Source organism: Mustela putorius, unplaced genomic scaffold (genome assembly GCF_011764305.1).
Source record: "Mustela putorius furo isolate JIRA1106 unplaced genomic scaffold, ASM1176430v1.1 tig00537350_pilon_pilon_pilon, whole genome shotgun sequence".
NCBI classification, from domain to species: Eukaryota; Metazoa; Chordata; class Mammalia; order Carnivora; family Mustelidae; genus Mustela; species Mustela putorius.
The window spans coordinates 25056909-25082361 of record NW_025422471.1 but is presented as its reverse complement, the minus strand read 5'-3'; the positions used below and the strand labels follow the sequence as shown (position 1 = coordinate 25082361).

General features: G+C 39.9%; 2 protein-coding genes across 5 annotated transcripts in view; one reads left to right on the top strand and one right to left on the bottom strand.

Moving 5' to 3' along the window:
- Window positions 1–25453, top strand: part of IQGAP2 (IQ motif containing GTPase activating protein 2) — a 294682-nt gene that overhangs the window by 208384 nt on the left and 60845 nt on the right. For 2 of the 4 annotated variants that reach the window (XM_004766846.3, XM_045074457.1), the window contains 4 exons: window positions 10381–10471; window positions 15146–15313; window positions 18274–18416; window positions 20305–20475. In XM_004766846.3, coding sequence (XP_004766903.1) covers window positions 10381–10471; window positions 15146–15313; window positions 18274–18416; window positions 20305–20475 — 573 coding nt within the window. The remainder of the gene's footprint in view (window positions 1–10380; window positions 10472–15145; window positions 15314–18273; window positions 18417–20304; window positions 20476–25453) is intronic. The other 2 variants (XM_004766845.3, XM_013063689.2) reach the window with 1 other exon arrangement.
- Window positions 839–7450, bottom strand: F2RL2 (coagulation factor II thrombin receptor like 2). Its single transcript, XM_004766844.3, has 2 exons — window positions 7221–7450; window positions 839–3339 (listed from the first exon to the last, which is right to left on the bottom strand). Exons 1-2 carry the CDS (start codon window positions 7282–7284, stop codon window positions 2267–2269), a joined length of 1137 nt encoding a protein of 378 aa, XP_004766901.1. The 5' UTR covers window positions 7285–7450; the 3' UTR covers window positions 839–2266.

The following is a 25453-nucleotide window of genomic DNA, read 5'->3' as shown; positions in this document are numbered from 1 at the left end:
CTTGCCTTCCCAAGGTCTGGCCTTGGAAAATATTAGAAAAAAAAATTACACTACTAGTATTGTCAGTATAAAGTGAAGTTTGTGTAAAAGTATACAGCTGTTAAAGATCACAAAGATAGTGTCTGCATGGAATTTGTGGCCAGCTTTATGAAAGATTGAGGACCTTGACGTAAGTTGGTGAGAATTCTTAATCCTTATTAATAGTATTTCAAGAGTAACCTTGTCTGGGCACCAAATTCCTTTTGTCTCATGGAGCATGGCATGTCTCATGGCATGGAGTATGTTAGCATGTACCTAGCGGACAACACATTTTCTCTGTCCCTTCACTAGAGGCAGTGAATTGTGAGCTATTTTAAAAATCACGTTTTCCTTGAGAACTCAGAAATTAGTCCCCCTAAAAAAGCTTGGTTTTGCTCCATGTATATTTGCTATATAGAAGTTGTGTGCTTTTAACAAATAAATATTTCTGCATTTTTCACCCCTAGGTAGAACTGTGTTACATATGGTGACTTTATTTGCAGAAACCAATTCCTTTTATTGAAGTTTTTGTTGTCTTAAAACTTATTTTAGGTTTCTTTTCTTTTTTTAAAGTTTTTCTTTTTAATTTTAAGTAATTTCCAAACCCAGCGTGAGACTTAAACTCACAGTCCAGAGATTAAGAGCCTCTTGCTCTACTGACTGAGCCAGGTTTCTTTCTCTTGCTTGCTCTAGTGCTTAACTGATTTTTATTCTTCATGTAACCTCGTACCTACTATAAAAGATCTTCATGTGTGTGGTTTCTGTAGGTTTTTTTAAAACTAAATTTAATGAAATAGGAAAGTCTGAACAGTAAAACAAATTCTTTGAAAATTTTTATTGTTTTGATAGTCACTACAAAGTATATGGTCTATGCACATTCCCATGGACTTGAACATTTATGTCAACAATCCTTCATACCCTTAACCACTAATATCCCATCTCCTATCTAGTATCTAAGCTAAGAGAAAAGTTGTTATTGACTTACAGGAATATACTGGTCATTTAGAACAAAATATTTCCCCTTTAAAAACTACATGTAAGGGAAAAAAATATTGGAGATGTTTTTAAACTTCTAAATGACCTCATGAGTGTGTTCTATTTCAGCTTATTTTTTTTACATGCCCAACTAAAAATGATGTCCAATGTCATACGAGGTACATTGCCTTCTCAGTAAGAATTGAATTGCTTTGGGAATTTATTCATTCACTCAGCAGTGTGATATACAAAGCACGGATCTGGTCCCCACAGATCTCGATAAGACTTAGATCTATAAGAAGCTAAAGAAGGGAGAGTATGAGCCCCTTCTTTACTTGGTGCTTATTTAAGTGTTAATGAAGTTAATATGTGTATGTAAAGGAACTACATGTAAGTGTCAGGATAAAAATACAAGAAAGGGAAAAAAATGAACTATTAGCAGGACAATCAGAAGAATGGTCCTTTGAGATTTTAAGAAATGGAAAGATTTATGTCGAACATGTTACAAACAGCTTTATGATTGAGAGTCAAGAGCAAAGAGTGGAGAAATCACGATTACAGCAAAGCAAGAAGCTTGGCCAGTGCCTACTTGGCAGACAAAGTTTATTGGGAAGTAAAGTTGGAAGCCCTGAATGTTGAGCTAGAGATTTACAGTTTATTCCAAAGCAGTAGACAGCCAATGGCAGTTTTTGAACTGTGGGTTTTGAGTGATGTGCTCAATCTACTATCTGAGGATGATTACTCTGGTGGTGGCCAGTGAAATGGAGGAAGGCTGGCAGTGAAGAGAATGACAAGAAGGCAAAGGTAGGACTAGGGTAATGGACCCCAGTGATAAAAATGACTCAGAGGAAGTTGACGAGGTAGCCACCAGCGTGAGAGTGGAAGGAGGCAGAAGAATTAAAAATGACACTGGATAGTGAAAACAAGAGATCTTAGCTTCTCCCTATGCTTCATACTGTCACACCTCTTCTGCCATGCATGACACCTAGAGCAAAAGCCTCATAGAAGTGAGGAAAATGGAGATGTAAAAAGCTTGAAGTATGAGTCAGGCAAATATGTCAGTTGCCCTAAAGAAAATGGTGATGTCTTTGCCCCTGCAGTGACATTCTTAAAACACTGAGAAAGTACTAAATTTAAAAAGTGCTATTGAAATGTTTTATTCTGAAGCAGTATTTCTTAGGAGCTCAAAAATGGGGCCACAGGTTAGAATTCCTTGCACTAGGCATATGTTATCCCAAGAATGCATGTTTTCATGGATAGTCTTCCTCATTCCCTACGATGATTTCACCATCGTAAGGTAAACAGTGGAGTGATCTATGATTTTTGACATGAGAAAATAAAGGAGTGGATCTAGGCAACTATTGAGGCTTCCAAGGCACAAAGCTATGAGATAGACAAAATATAAGCCATCTGCGTTGTTGTAGTAGTAGTTGGCATGGTGAATAATAAGTATGACATTGCTCGGAGCAAAGCAAATGGTAAAAATCACAAGAATGAGGAGACTCGCTTTAACATAGCACAACCATCTGTCATCATATGTATTAAGCCTCCGAATGATGGCTGTGTAGCAGTAGATAACAACCACAAAGGGAATTAAGAATCCAAAGACCGCCAAGGACACGAAGTAGTAGAGTTGGAAGGGAGATGAAGACTCGCATGTGTTGTGGACATCATGGCAAGTGGTGATATCCTGCTGGACAAGGTAATACTCCTGCTTTAGGATGAGAAATGGCAGCAGGTATAAGAAAACCATTGTCCACACCAATCCACATGTCACGAAGGCATAGGTGCGCTTGGGCAGCGCTCGGTAAGTAAAAGGATGAACAATGGCTAGGTAGCGGCTGATACTAATGCAGGCAAGGAGCAGAATGGAGCAGTACATGTTGCCATAGAAGATGACTGTGGTGGCCCGGCACATGAGCTCTCCGAACACCCAGTTGTTGCCATTGAGATGGTAAGCTATCTTAAAGGGGAGTGTGACACAGAAAAGAAAGTCTGCAATAGCCAGGCTGGTGTAGAAGATGGTCATACAGATAGATCTGGTCCTGAAGAAGAGCATCCACAGGGTCACGGCATTGGCCGGCGTACCTACTGCAAACACCAGGATGTAGATGGCAGGAATCAGTTTGGTACTTAAGGAGCTGCCCAGGTACCCCACGGTAGCATTATTCACACGAAGATGGGACACGCTTTCTTCAGGGCACTTAATTTTTACAGGTGTGGTAGTTCCTGTCCAGCCTTCTATGGCAGAAAGGGGGAAGTCTTCAAAAGAATTGAAGGGGTCCCCACGGAAGGTCTTAATAGGTAAGGTTGGTTTTGCCAAGATGCGTACATCATTCTCTGCACCTGTAATTGAGAAGAAGTATTAATATGGAGCATTGCCAAGTCCATGGCTATGGTTCAAGAGACAATAAAACTAAAAGCTTTAGGCTACATAATTTCTGTAGTTATAGAATTGAGGATCATTTTTATTTTAAAAAATCAGGCAATTGACGGAATGCATTTGGTACATATCCTATGCACCAACACTGTGCTCGCCCATGCAGGGACAAAAATGAGATGGCAACTTCTTGCATGTGGGAAGTTTATAATACTGCTGGAGAAAACAGTAATAGCACATCAGACCTCTACAGGCCAATATCAGGTCAACTATAAATCGTATAGGCATTCAGACAGTAGTTAACAGATTTAAATGTTTGAGCAGAATGAAAAAGATGAGCAGGAAAAAGATGAACATGAGCAAAGATGAGCAAGGGTCATAAAGAGATGGGAATGAATAGATGAGTAAGAATCTGGTAGATGAAATATGGACAGAGGCATAATGTGGGAGAGTATGGGCTGTGGGACCATCAGATGAGTTAATTCAACAAATGTTTATTGCATACTTAAATGCCAGGAATAGAGTTTTAAATAAACTCTAGGTCTTCAACTGTTAGACTAGTAGAGAAGATCCACAAAAACGTGGTATCGTGTTAGGCTCACAAGGTCTGAGGGATGAAAGAGTAGTTTCCAGCCAAATCTCTGAAGGGCCTCTTACCTGTACTAAGAAATGACATGACCATTCTTAGATGCTGGGGTCATGCACACACAAAACTACAGACAGAGGCATGGCCATTGTGGTAGACAGCATGATGGGCCCCCAAGAGTCCATCTGCTAATGCCAGGAACCTTTGAATATGTTATTTTATATGGCAAAAGGACTTAGCAGATGTGATTTAGGGTCTTCAGGCATGAGTGTCCTGGATTGGCTGAGCAGGCCAAATGTAATCCCAAGACTCCTTATAAGAGGGAGGCAAGAGAGTCAATGTCAGATATTTAAAGATGCTGTGCTGCTGGCTTTGAGGATGAAAGGGAGAGCCATAAACCAAAGAATGCAAGTGATGTCTAGAAGCTGAAAAAAAAAAAAAAAAAGGCAAGACAATAGGTTCTAGAGTCTCCAAAATGAACAAAGCCTGGCTGACACCTTGACTTCAGGACTTGTGACCTCCAGAAATATAATCTGGATTGTTTGAAGCCACTCCGTTTGTGGTAATTTGTTCCAGCAGCAATAGTAGGTTCATATAACCCTGATTTAACTTATATTTAAAATGACTTGGTGACCGTGTAGAGAATAGACTGAAAAGGTAAGAAATTAGAGGCAAGGGAGATGCATTCGGAGCCTCCTGTAGTCATTCAAACTCAAGGTGGACAGTAATGGATTAGAGCAACGACAGTAGAAAGGGGTAGAGGAACACTTGAGGCTGATGGCAGCTCTGAGGACCTGGCATCCCAGTTGGCTCTGGTGGCAGTGGGGGGAGGCAGGAGGCAGGCTTCCTCTCTAGATGATGTTAGGTGAGAAGATGGAACAAGGGGCAAGAGTAGAAGAAACAAAGGAAGAAAAGATGGAAATAGAGAATACAGTGAATGATCTCATGTCACTGTAGAGTGACAAATGGTAATCACACCACACAATGTGTAGAATTGTTGAATCACTCTGTTGTGCCCTTGAAGCTAATGACACGCTGTATGTCAACTATAATTTAAAAAACTATGAAAATTGGGAATTGAACAAAAAGAAGCAGAGACACAACCGCGTACTATAAATGTTGGGCATTGGTTGGCAGGCTAATTTTAATAATCCTAATTCATGCAAGACCAATTTCAAAAACATAATAGACCTTAATGCTCAAACCTATTTCTCATTATAGAATTTTCCCAAAAATTACTCCTTGAGATGTACAGGAAGTAGATCCTATAAAATGTCTAAGATGAACTTTCATGGTGATTTCAGACCTCATATTAATTTAAAATACCATTGTTCTGCCAATTACATCTTTTCCCATGACCTCTGAATTCCTACATGTTGAATACTTGGACTTAGTGATTAGTAACCTGGTTCTCATTCAAAGCCAGTTTCCCTTCCTGCTTTAATCTCTAGCAGTTGGCCCCCAGGTGAAACTGAAGGCTTCCTCATAACCTTGAGATTGCACAAACTGAATTCGGTGTGTAAAACAGAAAGTGTTGCCTGAACAAGTAGGGACAGAAAGGTGTTCGTGTGTCATTTACAGGAGGGTAGATTAATGAAAAAGAAAGAAGCACCTGGGAAGAGTTCTTGTTGTATTTGTGTGCCTGTGTTGAGTTGTGAACTCTGAAGGTGTGTTGCGTAATGTTTAAGTTCAGCCGCACAAATCCTCCTCAATTTTGCATTTTGGAAAATGCTTAAATTTGACATGACCCATAGAGAAGGGCCTTGGGAAGTAGGCACAAAGCTGGAAGACTGTGGCTGAAGAACACGGTGTACAAGATATTTCCTTTCAAGATCTGATAAGACAGCTGTGGAAGTGAAGTGTTTGTCAGTTTGCAGAAAATTCCTGTGGTTAAGCAAGACATGGTGTCTAAAAACAGGGTAAACAGTGGCTCTGTGAAGAAGTCTTAAGTCCTTTTTCCATGAGAATTCCAGATCTGGTTCAACTTGAATAAGTCTTGTATTCCTTAGAGTCTGGTGTGCCTTAAGCATAGTTCTCAATGTTAAATTTTATATATTTAAAAAATTTCCATTGAATTCTTAATAGTCTTCCACTTGGCAGAATGTTTCTGAAATGTTAACTTGGGGAAAGGCCTGAGAAAGGGACTGATTGAGGGCAACCGGATTTCAGCCTCTAAGCAATCGGTTCTTCATGCATTTTTCTCCCCCACCCACGGGAGAAGGGAAGTGCACTGCTTTTTCCTTTGTCACCTTTAAGTGTCCCCTGTTTGCCTCTATGAAACCCCACCAACCAGCATCTTGAAGGAGCCCCCTTCACAAACCGCTTTTCTTTTTGCTTTTCTGCTGTATTTGCCTTCATCCACACCCAGAAAGAAGAGTCACTTGCCCTTTTCATGAATCTACAGATGTGCTATTGCCCTGAGTGGGTTCTCTTGGAACTCTCCTACAATCACCTTGGCAATTGAAACAACATTCCTTTATGGAGGCTTAGTTTTGTTGTATTTCTATTTATTCTACTTCATCGCTGTCCCTCACCCCAGCTCTCCTGCTCCTAACAATACTGGCAGGAGAATGCGTGGCAGTAAGAAAAAAAGGTTGGGGTTCCAGACCTATTGCAAACTGGTTTATTTTGGAGTAAGCAGGAGATGACAGCCTAACATTGTGTTGAGTGAAATAGGAAACACATAAAGAGTTGAATAATAGTATCTGGGAGATCTCATTTCTAAAACTAAAAAATCTTGTGAAAGTAGGGAAAACTCCATGATACAAGAGAAAGTAAAAAAAAAAAAAAAAAAAAGTATTTGATTAAGAAACATTAACTTGTTAGTACTACTTATTGAAAGACCACTCATTCGTTCTAGGAATATTCTTGTTTCCCCCCATTTGTGCTTTAAGAGAATGTATAAACATGGGATTTTTACAATTTCTTGGAAATGTGCTATCTTTGCTGATTTGGAGGAAATTCTTACAAAATCAGAATATTCTCGCAAAGAAAATTTGATTCTTAATTCTAGAGATCTAAAATCTTGACCACGCCACAAATAATTAAATTGAAGCAGAGAACATTAATAAGTCTTTGGCAAGGTTTAAAACGAGCAAACAGACCCCAGCTACTCACTTCCATGATGCTACCTTTAGTGAGAAACAATTAAACTCTGCCTTTAGGGTTGCAGATTGTGGGAAATGCAAAGAAAATGGGATGTAGTTCACTCTTGCTACACAAACCAGCACCCCCAATATGCCCCGTAAGAAAAGAGCTTACCGCTTTGACAAAAAGTAGGCGACAGGAGCATTACTCCAGCAGCGGCAAAGATGAGGGCTTTCATCGTGGTGACCTGAGTCCCGTTTCCCAGCTGTTATTAAACGTATAGAACTAGGGAGCACGGTTCCACCTCAGTCTCATGTGTTAACAGCAAATGGAAGCCTTCGTCTCTACTTAAGAGTGTGCTGTCCTGGGCTCCACAGACTGGGAAACTTGCCCAGGTCCTCTGGAGGGAAAGGGTGTGACGGTACTCATGTTACAGTGCGCATGACTCAGGCTGAGCTCTGAGCACATTACTTTGTCCCCAGAGAAAATCATTTAACTCTTACCCACCCCTAATATAACAATCCATTCTGACTAGATGCTGTAATTCCCAACCAGTGTGCTTTTGCGCATGGAAAGAATGTAGGTGACATACAGCCCTTTCCAGAAGTAAATTGAGAGTAGATGTCGAGTAGCAGTCGGTTTTGACTCTGTCACTATCTCAATTTATCCATTTAAAAAACACAGTCCCACAGTGTCATTTCCACTCAGAAACTGAGCTGTCAGAATTTATCCTTTCCTTATCCTTCCAGCTCTTTCAAATTTTAATTCTTAAACCCTTTACATAATTATAAATGAAATGGATCATGGAAAGCAAGCATTTTTTAGGAATTTAAATGTAAGAGCTTGACTACTTTGAAAATTCTCCATCAGTGTCACATTGGTCTGAATTTGTCATCCCTCCTTGGCCAGACTTGGTTTCGTGGTGTTTGATTTTGCCATAACTCAGCATCCTCGTTGGTTCAACTGAAGTGATGATACAACATTGAAACGCAGAGAACTCTCTCTATTCTGGGGTTGTTGGTGAGCAGGTCTATAATAAGGTTTTTTCTTTAATTGTGGCAAAATAGGTGTAACATACAATGGATCATCTTAATCATTAAGTGTCCAACTCAGTAATGTTTAAATATGATCACATTGTTGCACAATATATAAGCCTTTGTGAGTAGTGATTTTCCAGAGGATATGATTTAATGTGCAGTTAAAAAAAAAAAAAGGCATTGTCGGAGATTTTTCTGTAATTAACACAACTTAAGTGTAAACACCAAGCCAAACAATCCAAATGTATGCTGCATATAGAATGGGGCAAGAATCGGAAAATGCAGGTTTTGCTTAAGACTTACAGGCTGAGGGATAAGCCAGGAAGGAATTGATCTGTGTAAACTTTGCACACTTGATTAAATTATGTCACTGGAATTTTACAACCAAAAGTCAATGTCTGGTACTTCAACTACATAATATATGATAACAGAAGCTGAGACTTGAAAGCTGTTATATTGTAGCAGTAAAAACCAAAATGCCACAAAATAGTGAAAGGGGTACTTTTTTGTTTAATTAAAATTGTCTAGAATTCATCTAAATTCAGGAATTGATGTCTTGATTTACAGATGACCCAGCTTCTCGTAACTTAATCCATTTGTAACTTGTATGTTGAAGCTCTTTAGCTAGAGGTAGGGTCCTTACCATCCTATAAATATAGTTCCAGACTTCTAGTGGGCAATTTAAAAGGAGACCTTAAACTGGTGGGATTCAGTTTTTACTCCTGGTTTTGTATTTAACCCTAGCATCTTTTAGTGTAACGAGTCATGATTTAAACTGCTGACTTAAATTAATTTGATTTGTCAAGTTTCTCTTTGGTGTGTCTGGTAAAACAGATACTTTAAGCTTTGAAGTGGGATTGTTAACTTCCTCCTCATCTGGGCAAAATTTGTGTAGTGTATCTTCTACAGCGATAAGTTATGAAGGAATTTGGTAAATGCTCTTCAAAAAAATGGAAACAGACATAAATGAACTCGCATGGAACATAGTTTTTAGGTTGTACTTGGGAAGAGTGTTTGGGTTTTCTTTGACTTTGGAAACAGAAAGAAAACAGCTCCTACTCCCCCGTCTCTTCATTCTTCCTATAGTCTTCAATTTCCTGTCTTGCTTTCTGTTTGAATCCTTCCCGTCCATTCTCTTAAGAAATGGAGACTCTTGCTAACAGGTGACAGTTCACATGTGACAGAGCCAGCTAGCTAGACATGATTGCAGAAGCAGGTGCCAGGCCTGGTCTCCATTAGCCCGGATGTTACAGGCTAAAATAAGAAGTTCTTTGTCTCATTGTCATAATGCTTTCCACACACATTATCTTAGGTTAGTCTCTGAGGGAAATAGTATTGAAGTCTTCCAGAAGAGCTGGTGAATGTTATTTCCCCTTCTACAACCCATCTATCCATCAGGAGTCCAAAATGCTGGAGCTGGTTCTCCCTAGCTCTGATGAACTACTTTCTGTTCATCACAGCCTTAGTATTTCCTTGCAACCTTGGGCAAGTTTATTATATCCCTGATCTCATTGTATAATTATTTTTAGATAAATGTATCTTTTCTACTAAACTATTAGGTCCTTGAGGGTTCCTTGAGGGTTCTTTGCCTTATTTTTGTCTCTGTGTCTGATAAATGGTGTTGTATTTCCCTGAAATTTAAAATACCCTTTGGTACCCAGGGTCACCTTGGGTACCACAGTTAGTGATTAAGAGAGATGATGCAGAGAAGGCTTTTGTGGAGGAGGTAGCATTTGAATTAAGGCCTGAATGGTCAGAAAGCATCAAGAACCACACAGCCAGGATGGCTGGCTCTGAAGGAGGCTATGTGCAGGTCTGGGCCAGGCAATAGAGGAGTGGGAGTGAAGCCAGAGGGGTCAGAGGAACTAGATTGTTAGATCCCCACAGTCCCCGGGAAGCGACTTTTGTTTTTTCCTCCATGCAGGGGAAACCCTGTGGAGGAGTTTAAGCAGAGGGATCATCCAGTGAGACGTCCATTTTGAAGACAGTCTCTGCTTCTCCATGGAGGACCACTGTGGTAGAGGGCAGTTTTGGAAGCCAGAAAAACAGATAGACCAATGCACCCATCCAGGTGGAAGATGATCGTAGGCTGGACTGAAGGGGTGACAGTAGAGAAGGGAGAAGAGGTTGGATTTGGGGGTTATTTCGTTAATAATTTGTACAGTGTACAGCAGTGCTTGGTAGGTGCTGGCTGAGACTTTTTAGAAACTGTAAAAATGAGCTCCTGAAAAGCAGTTCTAGATTCTGTTTCATCATGATTCACTGTTCTTCCTTTTATTCTCTGACAATATTCCCAGGACTCTGAGAGTGTTTCCAAAGTTCTTTGGCTGGATGAAATACAGCATGCAGTCAATGAGGCCAACACGGACAAGGACAAAGCAAAGCGATGTAAGCCCTCATCTCCTTTTGTCGGCCCCATGTGCCTTGCTGGCTAAGCCACTGAGTTGTTTTTTATTCAAGTAATTTTTAAAATTATATCATTTTAATATCTGAAAATATTTGGATCCTTAGCAATTTCAGTGCTTGTGTATATATAGAAAAATAAGATTCACTGGTGGTGGCACTATTTTCAGTGATTGGGTGCTAACTCTAGCGAAATCTGAGGATGTTGCTGAACAAAATCTAGAAAGCCAAAAATGGTTTCTAAACTCTCAAATTTCTAGTGTGATCAAGCCCCTTTTTTATCTTGATCCTTAGGACGCTAGCCCTGTCTGCTTAGTAAATGTCTCTCTCCCTTCCATGCTTTCCATCGTATTAGTCAGGATTTTCCAGAGAAACAGAACTACATATATATTTTCATCTGGAAAAAAAAAATAGAGCTACATATATAGTCCTGTATCTGTGTATATCTGTGTATGTGTAGATAAATAGTTGTTCCTCTGGAAAGTATGTAGTACAGATATAGTCACATAGAGAAAGAAGAAGAGGGACATTTATTTAAAGGAATTTTGGTTCATGCTGTTGTAAGGAGCCTGGCAAGACCAAAATCTGTGGCAGGCCCCAGAGGCCAGATGGCAGCATTTAATCACCAAGTGGGTGTGGTTGCTGTAATGGACAGCAGAACCAAAGCCATCATCAGAATAATCCCACTCACAGAGACCAGTGGAATTGGCTGATTGACCACGGTGTTCCTAGAAATGAAACAGACTGTCTCCTAAATTCATACTTGGTTTGTATAAGTGGAAGAAGAGTTCTAGGTCAAATGAACAGAAGTGTAACTTGAATAACAAGAGCAGAGAGTCATGGCCCCTCTATCAGTCCCATACCTAATCATTTACAGACCAAGAACCCCTTGAATGAAGGGGAGACCAGGTCCTCTTGAGAATGAACTGCTATACTATCAAAATTTTACACAGTTCATCTTTCTTCCAGGCTTCCCCTAAAGAAGTCTTCAATCTTTGGCTGTGATAACTGGCCGAGGGGAAAGCACACCATTAGACTTTTCAGGGATTAAGGACACTGGCTCTGAATGGACACTAATACCAGGAAACCCAAAACATCCCTGTGACCCACCAGTCAGAGTAGGGGCTCACGGAGGTCAAGTGATCAGTGGGATTTTAACGCACTCTTTCTCCCCGTGGGTCCTCAAACCAGCCATGATTCCTTCTGCAGCTGTCGAACGCCTAAATGGAATAGACATAATCCACAAATGGCCAAATCCCTTCATTGGCTCAAATGATTAAGCTTTTAATTTTATTCTAAACCTCTCTTTTCATAGAGGAATAGTATGAAAAATCACATGGTGTTCTAAAGTAGCTTCAAGAATGATACACTAGCACTCTACATATACAAATAATTTGTATATGTAGATTGTATAGAATAACAATAACAAGTTATTGTTATATACAAATAACTTGTATATGTAGATTGTAACATTATAGATTGTATATGAAGATTCCTGAAAGTGTTATTGATTAACCTGTCCATTCATGGCACAATTAGGATGTACCCTGTTGTATCAGGTCATAGGATGCTGTTGAGATGCCTGAGTCTTGCCCCCAAAGATGTGCTTTTAAACTTTGGAAGCCTCCCTGGGGGAACATCTGGTTTTTATTTCCTCAGCCTGGAAAAATATGTGTATTTCTCCAACCTGAATTTTTATACCCTCAGGGTCTTTGAAGTCTTTCCGTTCTAGCACTCTAATCCTTAAGAAAAAATAAAATGAACTTGAGATGTATCCATAACAAATTTAAATTTAAATATAAACCTGAAGGAAGCCATAGTTTGAAGAAATGCATTTAAAAAATAAGGTGGTAAAAATTGGCACTCAAACAGCCGTTTCAGGTTCCTCTTTTTCTCTTAGAAATCAAACCAGTTTAGAAGTCCTTTCATTCATTTTATTCATGTTCTTCCTACCTGTGGCCTAAAACTGTGAAGTTTTTTGTTTCCCCCCATTGAGACCCTCATGGTTCTACTGACTCTGCAACCCAGAGGCTCTCTCAAATATATGTGACGGTCCACTCCAGACCCACACATTTAAAATTCTGTCTTCCACCTCAGTCCTGTACCTCAGAAGAATAGACGTAGTATGTTCTACAACAAAAAGATGTTCTGAAGTAAAACCTTCTATATTCTCACTTCAAGATGAGAATTTGCCAGTTTGTTTAAAATGAGTTTAATCTTACCTTTAAAAGCATTCTTCACCCTTCGTATGAAGGCTTGAAACAGATCCTTGTTACGTGTTGTAAGCTTCAAACCCACTCGCAGGTAGTCTGGGAAAAGTGTTGCCCTGTGTGTTTTACCACAGTCAGGACTTAAAAGGGCAGAGTGACTCAAGTCTCCTACGTGTGGGCTCATGTTCATGTCCACTGGAGACCCATGCTTTCTTAAAGTAGGTCTGTCTCTACTTTTGACTCCTGAAAGCAGTATTTCCCAAACTTCTCCCATTATTCTATCGCAAGGAACCTTTTTAGGTAGATTTCCCCTGAGTACTTCCCACCATGAAATTTGAATACCACAGATCTATTGTGTTTCTATTCATGAGCCATAGATAGGCCTATGCTTTCTACACAAAAAGATGTCTTGCCCCCTCCCCCCAAGAACCAATTTTTTTTTGCCCTTCTAGGGATTATTTCACCTCTTGGGAGAGAATACATGCCTTAGAGAAAGACCACCGGTAATGGCCTAAGATATAACACAAAGCGTTCCTCTGAGTCTCTTAGGAGATTAATGGGAGTTTTCTTAATTTGTTCCGTACCACCAACATACCTGACTTTATGTAGACCATTTATCTGACATCTTATCTGGAGCTAAACCATATCCCACAGATGAAGCAAAAAAGGAATCAAAATCCATGTCTCAAAGCCTGTGCCCTGGACCTGGTTTCCTCTGCCCATTGAGGACCCCTGGGAGAGATAACTGGAGCTGTGTGTTCTCATCTTGGGCAAAACACTAACTAGTTCGGTGATATCTCTGCACAGCTCAGAGCACATCAGGCAGTGAGGTGTTGGCTGCTCTGTGTGAGCACAAGGCAGCAAGAGGAGAACTGGCAGGACAGGAGGGGACAACGAAAAGGCAAAGGGGTTTGAGGCCATTTTAGTGCAGGAACAAAGAACCCCAAACACACCTCGATAGTACTTGAACTACAATAAATAATATTTATTAATACCACTCATGGTATTTATTATAGCACAGTAGAACGACAGGAAGGACTCTTCCGGCAGCGCTCAGTAAACACTAAGCCCCTACTGTGTACCAGGGACTGTAGATAAAATGATGAGCAGGAAGAGACACTGTTCTCTTGGGATTTTCTCCAGGGCTTTAGATTTTTTACAGAAAATGGTTCTTTTCAGAGGAGGAGTATGCTTTGGTTACCCAGAAAATGAACCTGTTGGGCCCCTACTTGCAGGTCAGCACTCGATGATACAGCACATTTCTAGTGCAAGAAATGTGTGCCTCTATTCTACCCATCTTTTAAGAAATATGCCATTCTACTGGGTTAGGTGAAGCTGTCATATAATTCATGTGAGGATTCTTTGTCATTTACTTGTTGCGTCTGCTTCTCTGAGACCACAAACCTCTCGAACACCAGGACCGCATTTGTCCCATCCTTGAAAGCTTTCCTGGAGAGGAGGAAAGGGCAACTGTTGGTCTATTAAGTCCTACAAGCACAAGAGCACACTGCTGGGCCTTTTGTTCTGCAGCAGTTGAAGTTTGCTACAGAAGTTCTTGATGCTGTACGTAAAGTCAAACTCCACTTTTCTTGCCCCTCCAGCTTTCATACTTCCACACACATGAGAACGTAATTCAAGGACGTCAGTATACCATGAAGCATGTGTACGGTTGAGTTTGACATGTGCGTGTTTAAAAGAGAAAGAATATCCATCTCTCCCCCTTTTCTTCAAAAACTTTGTCTACAAAGTATTTTAACCTGGTTTCTTCCATTTTTTTGTTCTAGACTTCTAATTCAGTGCATTGATGGTTTGTGAAAACAGTGCTCTCATTGGTTGGGCCAGAATATTCTCAGCTGGAACAGAAGTGGATAATAAAGAATTTACCATGTTAACCTTGTTGACACAATAAGGCAGGAATTTAAAATGGGATAAGAGGTTTTCTAGATCTAAACTGGCTCCAGAACCAAGTCGATTGCATATGTCTACCAGCTGTACCTGTTGCCTTTCCAGAACATTTGATTAGGTTGTTAATGACAGATCTTGTGAATTATACTAGTGATATACAAGAGAACATCAGGACTTTCACTTATTCTAAAATAAATGTCTTCATAAGATTAGTTCTCAAATACTGGTTGATGACCTACGTCAGGACTGCATACCTACTGTCCCCAGTTATAGAGCACTAGAGTGAGTAGGACCTCGTGCTTTACACCACACGAGAGTAACCTGGACACACCACGATTTTTAATAAACTGCATTTCTATGGGGCTGTGTTCTTACAACCTAAACTGGTAGGTGAGTTGATAACTGTCGCGGGTATATGCGTTGCATACTCTGAAAGGGTAAGTTTATTGCCAATGCATTCCTGAAAGGTTAAATCATATCTTTACATACCTCTAGGCTCAGTAGAAGATAACCATTAACAGAAACTTTTTTTTTCATGATGCAGGGGTCACACTGGTCATCGATGTTAATCAGTGTCTGGACAAAGAAAAGCCAAGTGATATTCTGTCTGTTTTAAAGTCTTCTATGTCTAACACAAATGATGTAATCCCTGAATGTGCTGACAAGTACTATGATGCCCTTGCAAAAGCAAAAGAGAACAAATCTGAAAGTGGTAAGCTTTTTAGTCATTAGCGCCAACTAAATATCGTTTTGAATATGATGCTGTCTGTGGTCTTGTATCAGTTTTAAAACAAATACTGCTTTCAGATGAACATTTCTAAAATACTTTTTTATCTTGGGCTCCTGGGTGGCTCAGTGGGTTAAGCGTCTGTCTTCAGCTCAGATCATGATCCCAGGGTCCTGGGATCAAGCCCTGCATGGGGCTCCCTGCTCAGTGGGGAGCCTGCTTCTCCCTCTCCCTCTACCTCTCCCTTGGCTTGTGCTCTCACTCTCTTTATCAAATAAATAAAATCTTTAAGAAAAAAATGTTTTTTTTATCTTGATAAAGAAAAATTTTTAGATGTGGCTTTTTATTTTTAAAGCTCGGATTAACTTGGCTATGCATGGGTGCTTTCATAAACTTGAGAAATACAGTATTTAAGGAGATTTTTCTTTATCTAGAGTTTCCTTGTTGATCCATTTCTCTAGTGATACAAACTGATTTTTTAAAAAATAATGTGTAATTATTACAGAAAATCAAGCCAATACAAATAATTAAGAACAACTGTTAGACACATAGAAACAATGCTAGTGAGAGTTTAGTTATATTCTTTTTATTCTGTCTGCTGAGTCACCTAGATAATATCAATCTGTTCATTACATTTGAAAAATAAAACTGGGATTACCTATGTCCCTCCTTTTATTTTTTAATATATAGAGAGCATATTTCTTTTTTTTAAATTTATTTATTTATTTATTTTCAGCATAACAGTATTCATTATTCTTACACCACATCCAGTGCTCCATGCAATCTGTGCCCTCTATAATACCCACCACCTGGTACCCCAACCTCCCACCCCCCGCCCCTTCAAAACCCTTAGATTGTTTTTCAGAGTCCATAGTCTAGAGAGCATATTTCTACATTGACCTGTTTCTCTTTATTCTTTTTGAAACAAATGGTAGATGATTGCACAGTCTTGAGTAGGAGTAAAGCATAATTTTGAACATGTGAAATAAAGTAGAATGAACTGGTCTCCAAGGGACCAGATCCATAACCTCAGCAAGTGTTTATGCTCATTCAATCCAATGACAGACCATGAAGTGTTAGCTCTGGAAAGTATCCTTGAGATCATGAGCCGGAAACTCATTTCTCAGATTTGGAAACACATTCTAAGATTATGGTCAGAGGAAGCCCATAACAAACCCAAAGCGGTTAATTCTTGATAGTTCATGTACTGTTCCTTTAGTAGATTGTTACTGAGAACCTCATGTCCAGAACCTCAGGGATCTGGGTGTCTCTTGACTCACAGGCTGGTGTTTATTTGCACCACATCGTAGGTCTTGGACTTCCTCTTCTTTAAGAAGCTACTGTGACAGTGTATGGCCTAAGAAATAGAATTGAAGGGGGAAAGGGTGGGCTTTTGTTTTTTTTTTATAGTTCAGCTGGAAGACTTTCCCATAGTACCCTATGTATTTTTAAGTTTACCTGATGTCTTTCCAACCCAGAGCCTTCACCCTTCAATTCAGCAAATTGCCCATTGATGAAGTGTGAAGAGGGTTATTGGCCATTCTTTCTTACCTGGCATCTGATTGCCCTTTCCCTTTTCTATTCCCTTCACATCTCTTCATTCAGAGTCACTGTACTGTCTGTAATGGAGAAAGACTTGTACTACAGTATTAATGCAGGGGTTAAGTTCAGGTTCAAGTCCATCCTCTATCCGCTACCCTTGCCTACTCCTCTTCCTTTATGCCATGTTCTGGTACATGTAGTCATATATCCCCAGATTCCCAATTCAGAAACCCAGGAGTTATCTTAAATCCATAATGATTACTTATGATCATCCTAATTTGACTGTACAATGTGTGTTCTAGTAGACCAGTGCGTCTACACAGATAACAGGTGTCTTACTGCCCAGGAAAAGAGATGTATCTCTTTTCAAATGGGCAGTCACAAACAGAACAGTTGAGGAGCACTTTAAAACCAAATAAAGAATCAAAATACATTCAAGGGCCTTGAAGTTATCTCTGCTGAGTTATTTGAGTGCATTTAAATATTCTGTAAGGAAATTCACTTGAACTTCAACTTCCCTGTAAAGACATTTAGTCTAAGGCTCACTTGACAGCAGTTGGCTTAGACTGATCAAGGCCAGATCATTTTTATGTTTATTTTTGTTGCTGTTTTTAGCTTGCTGGTCTGGGACAGGAATCGTGGCCATTCAACAAAATAAACAGATTTCTAAATATGAAATAAAGCCCATGGATTCATGAGGAGGAGATGCTCTTCTTAACTAATGAAGCCATGAGTGCCATAGATTTTTTTTCTAGTACATCCTTCCCCCCAAATTAAGTACTTTCTGCAATTTTTTTTCTCATTTTGTATGGTTGGGTGGAACAAGGTGAGTCAAACCAGGACATTTTCCTTCTCCCTACTTAATGACTTAGTATTTGCATATGCCAGTTTTTACTTTAGATAAAGTTGTCTGCAAAGATGAGTCCCTTCTCTGTTGGTTTCATGCAGATCGTTGGCTTTCCCTACGTAATGGGTCACAGTTCTTCCAGGTCACTCCTTCTCAGAGAAGTTGCTGGGAGACTTCCTAAGTAAAGAAGATTCTTGCTTGTTGGTCTCCTCTGTCCATTTGTCATGCTATTCATATCTATCAGGGACACATATTCTTTGTTTGCTTTTCCTTCTTAATGGCCATTTGTGACTCCTCTCCTCATGAGAAATTTGAGGTCCAGAGCCCTAGCATTACATATCCCTCTGTCCTCCCCTTGATTTGGCTGAGTTGAGAGCAGCCATTGAATACATAGAATTCACTCCATTGAATGAGTCATTTCTCATTATTTTAACTTGGGCCATCAAAATGCTTGATAAAAAATTGTTTATTAGGTCATTTTACATATTAGAGAAACTACATTAGTGTTCAAGGTTTCAGTGTTTCTCTCTGGAATGTAACAAACTTCTTTTTTTAGTGTCTACTGAAGGTTCCTGGCTCAAATTCAGCCTGCAGGATAAATATGAGTACTACTACAACATCGATTCAAAGGAGAGTTCCTGGGTCACACCTGAACCATACTTGCCTAAAGAATCATGGCTCACAAAAAAAGAAATTGAGGTAGGAGGTTCATGTTTAATGAAACTGTACTATGAAAAAATAAGTGTGATTGCTTTTCTGTTTTTGAATCATGGAAGTGATGGGAGGAAATAACTGATTTACTAAAGCCTGAATATAGAGTAAAATCTTCATAAATGCCATTGTATATGGCTGCATGGCTACTAACTTTTACAATTATTTCCATATTAGTATACCACCACCAGACAGAGCAAGGGGATGAAAGCTTTTGTAGCTTTTTTGGAATGGTCCATTATCCTAAGAAATCAATCTTCAGGTTTGCCTTGACACAAAAGCTCAATTAGTAATAATTACTTGGTTGTCAGTATTTGGAAAGTCTTATTCTTTCCCCCTCACAGCCTACCACAGAGATATGTATGACCTTTAAAAAGTCAGTAATGCTTTCTGGGGGGAAATACTCTTGAAAAGATGTTCACAAGATGTCTTTGGACTTGAGACCAAAGTTGGACCTACAAGAAGTGAAAATTTCTGTTTGATCCATGCATTGTAGTATATTTAAAGAGAAAATACTAATAATAATTTAGTTCCATTTTGGAAAAAGAAAAAAGAAAGGAAGAGCACACAAATGTAGGTCTTACAAAGTTGTTCAAAGTTGCCAACATCAAAGATACTACAGTATAGCAAGTTTGAGGATCGAATCACCATTATGGTATTTGCTAAAACTCAGAGAAAAATCTGTGGCCTGGAGCTGACAGGGCCACCAGAAATCCTGAATGATGAGAAGACAGTGAAGAGAAGATAGTTAATTAACTAATTTCAAATATCCAAGATTGTCACAATTTACAAGAAAATACTCTGGTGGCAGTTCATCATCAGGGCTACTTGTTAGAAAAATGAAACTGTGGACAATATTTAAAAACCTGATGCTGTAGTTGAAAAGACATATCAAACTGTGAAGAAGCAGCATCAGAATGTTATAATTTGAAGCCAACGATTACTCCATTGGTGTCCAAAGTAACTTTGTGAAATGGAGCATCATTCTGTTAGGATTACTAAAAAGTGGAAGGTCTACGTTGTTAAAAAAAAAAAAATATATATATATATATCTTCTCCAGACAATCTAAAAGTGCTGATTTCATGAATGTTAATATGTCATCTTTTAAAGTTTTTTAAGCATTTTTTGTGATGCCAGTTTTAATTGTTTAAATTAGCCCCCCATTCCACACCGAATGAGAGGCACCAGCCAGTAGAAGTGATTCCAGTCTTGGCTTGCATCTCTCAGAGAACATAAAAAGCAAACCCAGTTTGTAATCCACAGAAAGACTTTTCACAGTCCCCCCTTCTCCTTTTTCCACATTCATTCTCATTCAGACAGGGTTTCCTCTGTCTGGCCATGATAGTCTGTCTTTCCTCTCCCATCACTTTTCCTTCTGTCCCAAGTCTTTTATCTTCCCCCAAGTTTATTTTGAGCTGCTCTAGGCTCATTGCAGAGGTCTGCCTACTGTGGTCTGGACAAGAAATGGGGCAGAGGAACCAGAAGACTTCATGGCCACTGCAGTCTTTTCCTTGGCAGCCCTGGGGAGGGAGGAGTTGATATGTAAGCCTATTCCTACTGCAACCTTCCTTGTCCCACTTACACTGTGGAGCTCCAGCCTCACACCTAGTCCTTGCTGGCACCTCTGCCTCCAGATTCTGAGGTCACTCAACCAAATTCTCAGAGCACCTCAGCTCCAAGTTCAGAAGATTCTAAAACATGTTGCTAGGAAGAAGCTAAGCCAGTCCATCCCTGGTTCTGGTCAAATCTCCTTTTAAACCAGGCCAGAAAGAGTTCTCCATATCATTTTCTCAGAGATATAATCTCCAGAAGCTTTTCTCTATGCTGCTTTCACCTGATGTGTGAAGTGTAACCATAAGAAATATCTCTTGCCAGGACATTGTTGAGAAAGTCACAACAGATTATGTCCGTGAGAAGATGTGGTCTGCGTCTGGTGATTTGCTTCTTCGCCTTCAAGCCACAAGTTCAGGATCCCTTCTTAAGAAAGAGTACGAAGCTAGGAAATCATATTTGTATGAACAAGAAAAGCCTGTGGCCAAAATACAGGTATGTCAACCACCTACCACTAGTTACAGCAAACTGTGCTATTCTCTGGAGATGCTTCATTTGTTAGTTTGACAATCAACTTCCAGCATTCCAATTAACAAATCTGACTGCAGATTTCCCCCTTAATCATTGCCCCCAAATCTGGCTTATTAAGACTCAGAGATAGGAAAGACATTGAATGATTATTCACCTTTGGAGACCATCAAGGGATCCTGTGGCCTTGCCAAGGTCTGCCTACCACCAACCTAGCTGGAGCCAGAGGGACTTCTCAGATCAGAGTTGAAATCCTGTTTCTCTAAAAAGCTGGATCTCCTTGTGTCATCTACTTTCTATACTAGGTGCTTTATGAATTGGTTTTTCCGTGGCTAGTGCATGTTGAATGGCACCTGTTTCTGTGTTCTTCTAGAAGGAAAGAACAGAAGAGCTGATGAAATGGATTTAGCCTCTCCAAGAAACTCTTCTCCCTTACATCCTCTTCATTTAGGCCTGCAGAAGAAATACTCCTTTCCTACCTGGTTGGCCTTGAGTTGTTCTTAAGCTTGCATGACTCCTCTGAACTTTGTGGTTGCCAGGAGAGGGACTGGTCAAATTTAGATGTTTCTCCTCTGTATTTTCCTACCACCCTCCAACAACCACCATGCTGGCTTCCAAAGGGCTGTGTGTCTTTTTTTGTGCATCCAGAGTGATACTGTTATTGATGGACAGCATTTGATGGGTTTTTGCATTGGCCAATAACTAAGAAATTTCCCCAAATGGAAGTTTTTAAGTTGGAGATTCCTCTTTTGTGACCATTGGTGTGCTTAACTGCTTTCCTCACCTAACTATAATATCATCCAGGGCAGAAAATAAAAGTTTTTAAAATTCTTGTATTCTTGTATCTTGTGAATGATAGGTGCTCAAATATTTGAATCTGTTCAGAGCTTAAGATGTTAGAAGGCAGGAATGATTAATTTTAGAAGAAATTTCTCCCATAAGCTGGACAAAGATGTTTTCTTAGCTTAACTAGTAAGTTTTCCATTTTATTTCTTCTTTAAACAAATGGTAGCTAAAACACACAGGAAATGAAAAAAGCCTGAAGAGAGAATCCTCTATATTGATGCTAAGGCTCTAATTTTACACAGAATTTAAAAGTGTCAGCCAACTTGACACAATTTGGACCAACCCTAAGCTGTCCAGGCTCAGGGCATGGAGCAGTGTTGTATTTGGAGGACATTTGGAGCACACTGGTATAAAATCCATCTGATGTTGGGACCCAGGACCAAAGTCCTGAGAAGGTTCGGGAGAAGAGCAGCAGCTATCATCTGGAGCTGTTTTCCTCCATCTCAGCAGACTCGATAAGACTAAAGAAGCCATGGAACTGTGAAGTCACCCTTCCTTACTTTTGTTTTTGTTTGTTTTTCCCCTCAACTCTTCTGATGGTTTTTTAATGAAGAGAGCCGGAGGTGTGAAGGCAAGCTGTGGACTGGAGAGGAATGCATATTCAGCATAAACTTGCTGACCTACAAAACCAGAAGATCATGAACCAATGGATATTATGCTACTCTCACTTTTTGTCAATGCGGCCGATTCACCCTGAATTAGGGGAATGATCTCAAATGTGAGGACTTCCCCTCCATGAAAGAGCTCAATCTTCCTAGCTGGTTCATTGAGTCCCAGATACAGTAGTCTTAACAAATTCAGAGAAAAGGCTCCCAGGCTAAGGCCAGCCCTTCCTCAGTTCTACTCCCCTCGGTCTCCTCCCAAAGAACTGAATAGTGGTAGAGAGAATATATAGCATCATTAGCCAGTCCTCTGTCTTGAGTACTTAATGGAATATATCAGAATGTACCCAAGGTGTCTGATGAGAAATTCACTGTCATTCATGGGATTTTTCCCCTGTAAGGTAAGGTGTCCTATCTCTCTCCCTGCAGAGAGAGAATCTCTTGAGAACAGTGAGAAAAAAAAAGCCATACTATTTTTTTAAGATTTTATTTATTTATTTGACAGAGAGAGAGAGATCACAGGTAGGCAGAGAGGTAGGCAGAGAGAGAGGGGGAAGCAGGCTCCCTGCTGAGCAGAGAGCCGGAGCCAGGGCTCCATCCCAGGCCCTGAGATCATGACCTGACCAAAGGCAGAGGCTTAACCCACTGAGCCACCCAGGCACCCCAAGCCATACTACTTTTGAGCAGTAAGAAGGCCCTGGTAACATTGCCTGTATTTATAAATGAGTGGCCCAGAAAATAATCTCAAACAAAAAGGAATATTTTATTTTAAAAAAAAGGAAAAGGATTATAAATTATAAATATAAATTAAGTAAACTAACATTTAAGGATGCTCTTAGCCCAGGAGATGGAAGAATTTCTATGCTGAAGCTCTTTCATGCTTTCAAGGAATTGAATGAGACATGGACTTAGTGAAATAAGACAAAACACTGCAAGATAAGTGATATCACAAGAGAGGAGAAGAAATAGTGACGTTGTAGGATGTAAATGAACTTAGGATTGCAGAATGTGCAGCGAATGCCGAGAATAACTGCAGCACCTGGACAGCTTGAGAAAACTCTCACAGAACGCTGAAGAAAAAAATAGACCATTTGAAACGTACATTCTCATCTGAAAATGGTAATAACTCGTTTCGTGGCTGGGTTGTCAGAATGAAGCGGGATGACTCACAATACAGACTCGGCACATTTTGCGGCCCTTAGGTGCTCAGCAGTGCCCAAAGAGAGGAGATGATGGCTCTAAGGACAGATAATCAGCGGACATTGAGATTGCTGCTGTGATACAGGGAGAGATCAGCAAAACTGAGCGGGAAGAAATAGATAGCTGTGGTATTTTTTTTCCTTGAACTGAGGAATGCTGGAATGCTGCTACTTAGGAAAAACCATAATGGTGGCAAACACCCAAACTTAGCCCGGGAATGAGGGAATTAGTGAATTACTAAACTTCAGAGAGTGTTACAGGCATCTTGGAAAGAAAGAGAAGCAAGCTTCTCTGAAGCAGCTTTCAGATTGCCTGGAGCAGTGGGAGAGTCTGCAGGTGGGGAGGAAGGGGGCAATCTGATGGGACCCTCCCACATCATGTTGTTTTATTTTTTTTTAAGATTTTATTTATTTATTTGACAGAGATCACAAGTAGGTAGAGAGGCAGGCAGAGAGAGAGGGAGGAGGAAGCAGGCTCCCCGCTGAGCAGAGAGCCCAATGCGGGACTCGATCCCAGGACCCTGAGATCATGACCCGAGCCAAAGGCAGAGGCCCAACCCACTGAGCCACCCAGGTGCCCTCATATTGTTTTAATGTAAGTGACTACTCTAGAAGATCAGTGGGCTTTCTCCCTTGGAGCTAAGAACAAAAAGAGATAAATGGTTAGGGTTTTCTTGGCTAAGAGGTCACGCAAGAATTTATGCTTCAGAAGTTAGAGTTGGTAATTTGGATATTACTGTCCTGGGTGCCCAGTTACCAAACAAGGCAACCAATTTAGCAAGCCAGATTTTCTAGAGATTGACAGTTACAAAGGTTGTAAAACAGAGCAGTAACCTCTGAGGTCTAGATATTTTGAAAATGTGCTTTGTTAAATAGGTATTACACAGAAAATACATTTATGGTAAGAAAAAAAAACAAACCAACAAAAAGATGGCTGTTCTAAATTTTCCCACAAGTTCTTAGACCAGCCAGAGAAGGAAATGGACACTACTGTAAACACATTCTGTCTCTAATTGTCTGCAAAAAGCTGCTTGCAAATGGCTTTATGGTTTAGAATTTTGTCTCCTGTTGCATTTTCATCAGTAACTCCTTTCTCCCAACTGTATACCCATAATTGCTTTTAATAAACATTATCTAATTAGAAAAGCCTGCAGTCTCATGGCCTAGCACAGAACTTCTGTTAGCACTGAGTAAAAAAAAAAAAAAAAAAAACAGTTCTGGCGGAACTAAAACGTAAAAACTGAAAAAGAAAGTATAATTTTAACAAGGAAGAGGCATATAGTATTCTGCTTCTGTAGACCAAAGTCTATACCCACCAAAGTAGCCTTGGTTTGGGAAAGTAACAGTAAGTGTAGAATGATTTCAGAAAACTCTGCATAATCAGTAAAGAGATAAAATACTGAATTAAACCTCCAGGAAAATCCTGTTGTTGAACATTGACTCCTTGGTACATTAAAAAATAATACAGAATGGACAAATGGGTTCATTCTACCAGTGCAAGAATGTGTCAATATTACATTAGTCTTTACTATAACAGATTATCCAGAAGGTTTGTGAATCTGAGCTAATAAGATTAATAGTGTTTCTGAAGTTTAGATAATTCCAGAAAAGCAGAAGGAAGAACTTCAGCTTATCCTAATACCTTATTTGCTTTTCAGTTTGAATTTAAAAATGGGGTATGTTTGAATATAGTTTTTCACATTTCTGTGCTTTAAAAGTGTTACCCACAAAAACATAGAAAGCACCAATGAGACCCATCCCAATGAATGTGTTAGTAGTTAATTTGCCATGGCTCCCAATAACCCACAGCTAGTGTTCCCTTTCCCTAGTCTCTATAGCCATCAGGACACGTTTGCAAGCAATTGTGGATGACAGTTTTTCCCATCATCTCAGAAATGCTGCACTGACAGATCCCATGGTGACATTTTCTAAATGGGCCATCAACTAAAAATCCTTTTACTTTGCTTAGATTTTTATTACTTGAAGTGTAGGGCATGTACTGGCACTGTCATTACCTGAAACCCTCACCAAGACCCACTAAATCCTAATCTGCATTTTTTTTAAGATTTTAATTTATTTGACAGAGAGAAATCACAAGTAGATGGACAGGCAGGCAGAGAGAGAGAGAGGGAAGCAGGCTCCCTGCTGAGCAGAGAGCCCAATGCGGGACTCGATCCCAGGACCCTGAGATCATGACCCAAGCCGAAGGCAGCGACTTAACCCACTGAGCCACCCAGGCACCGCCCTAATCTGCATTTTTTAAAAAACCCTCCAAAGATTTTGTATACATGGTACAGT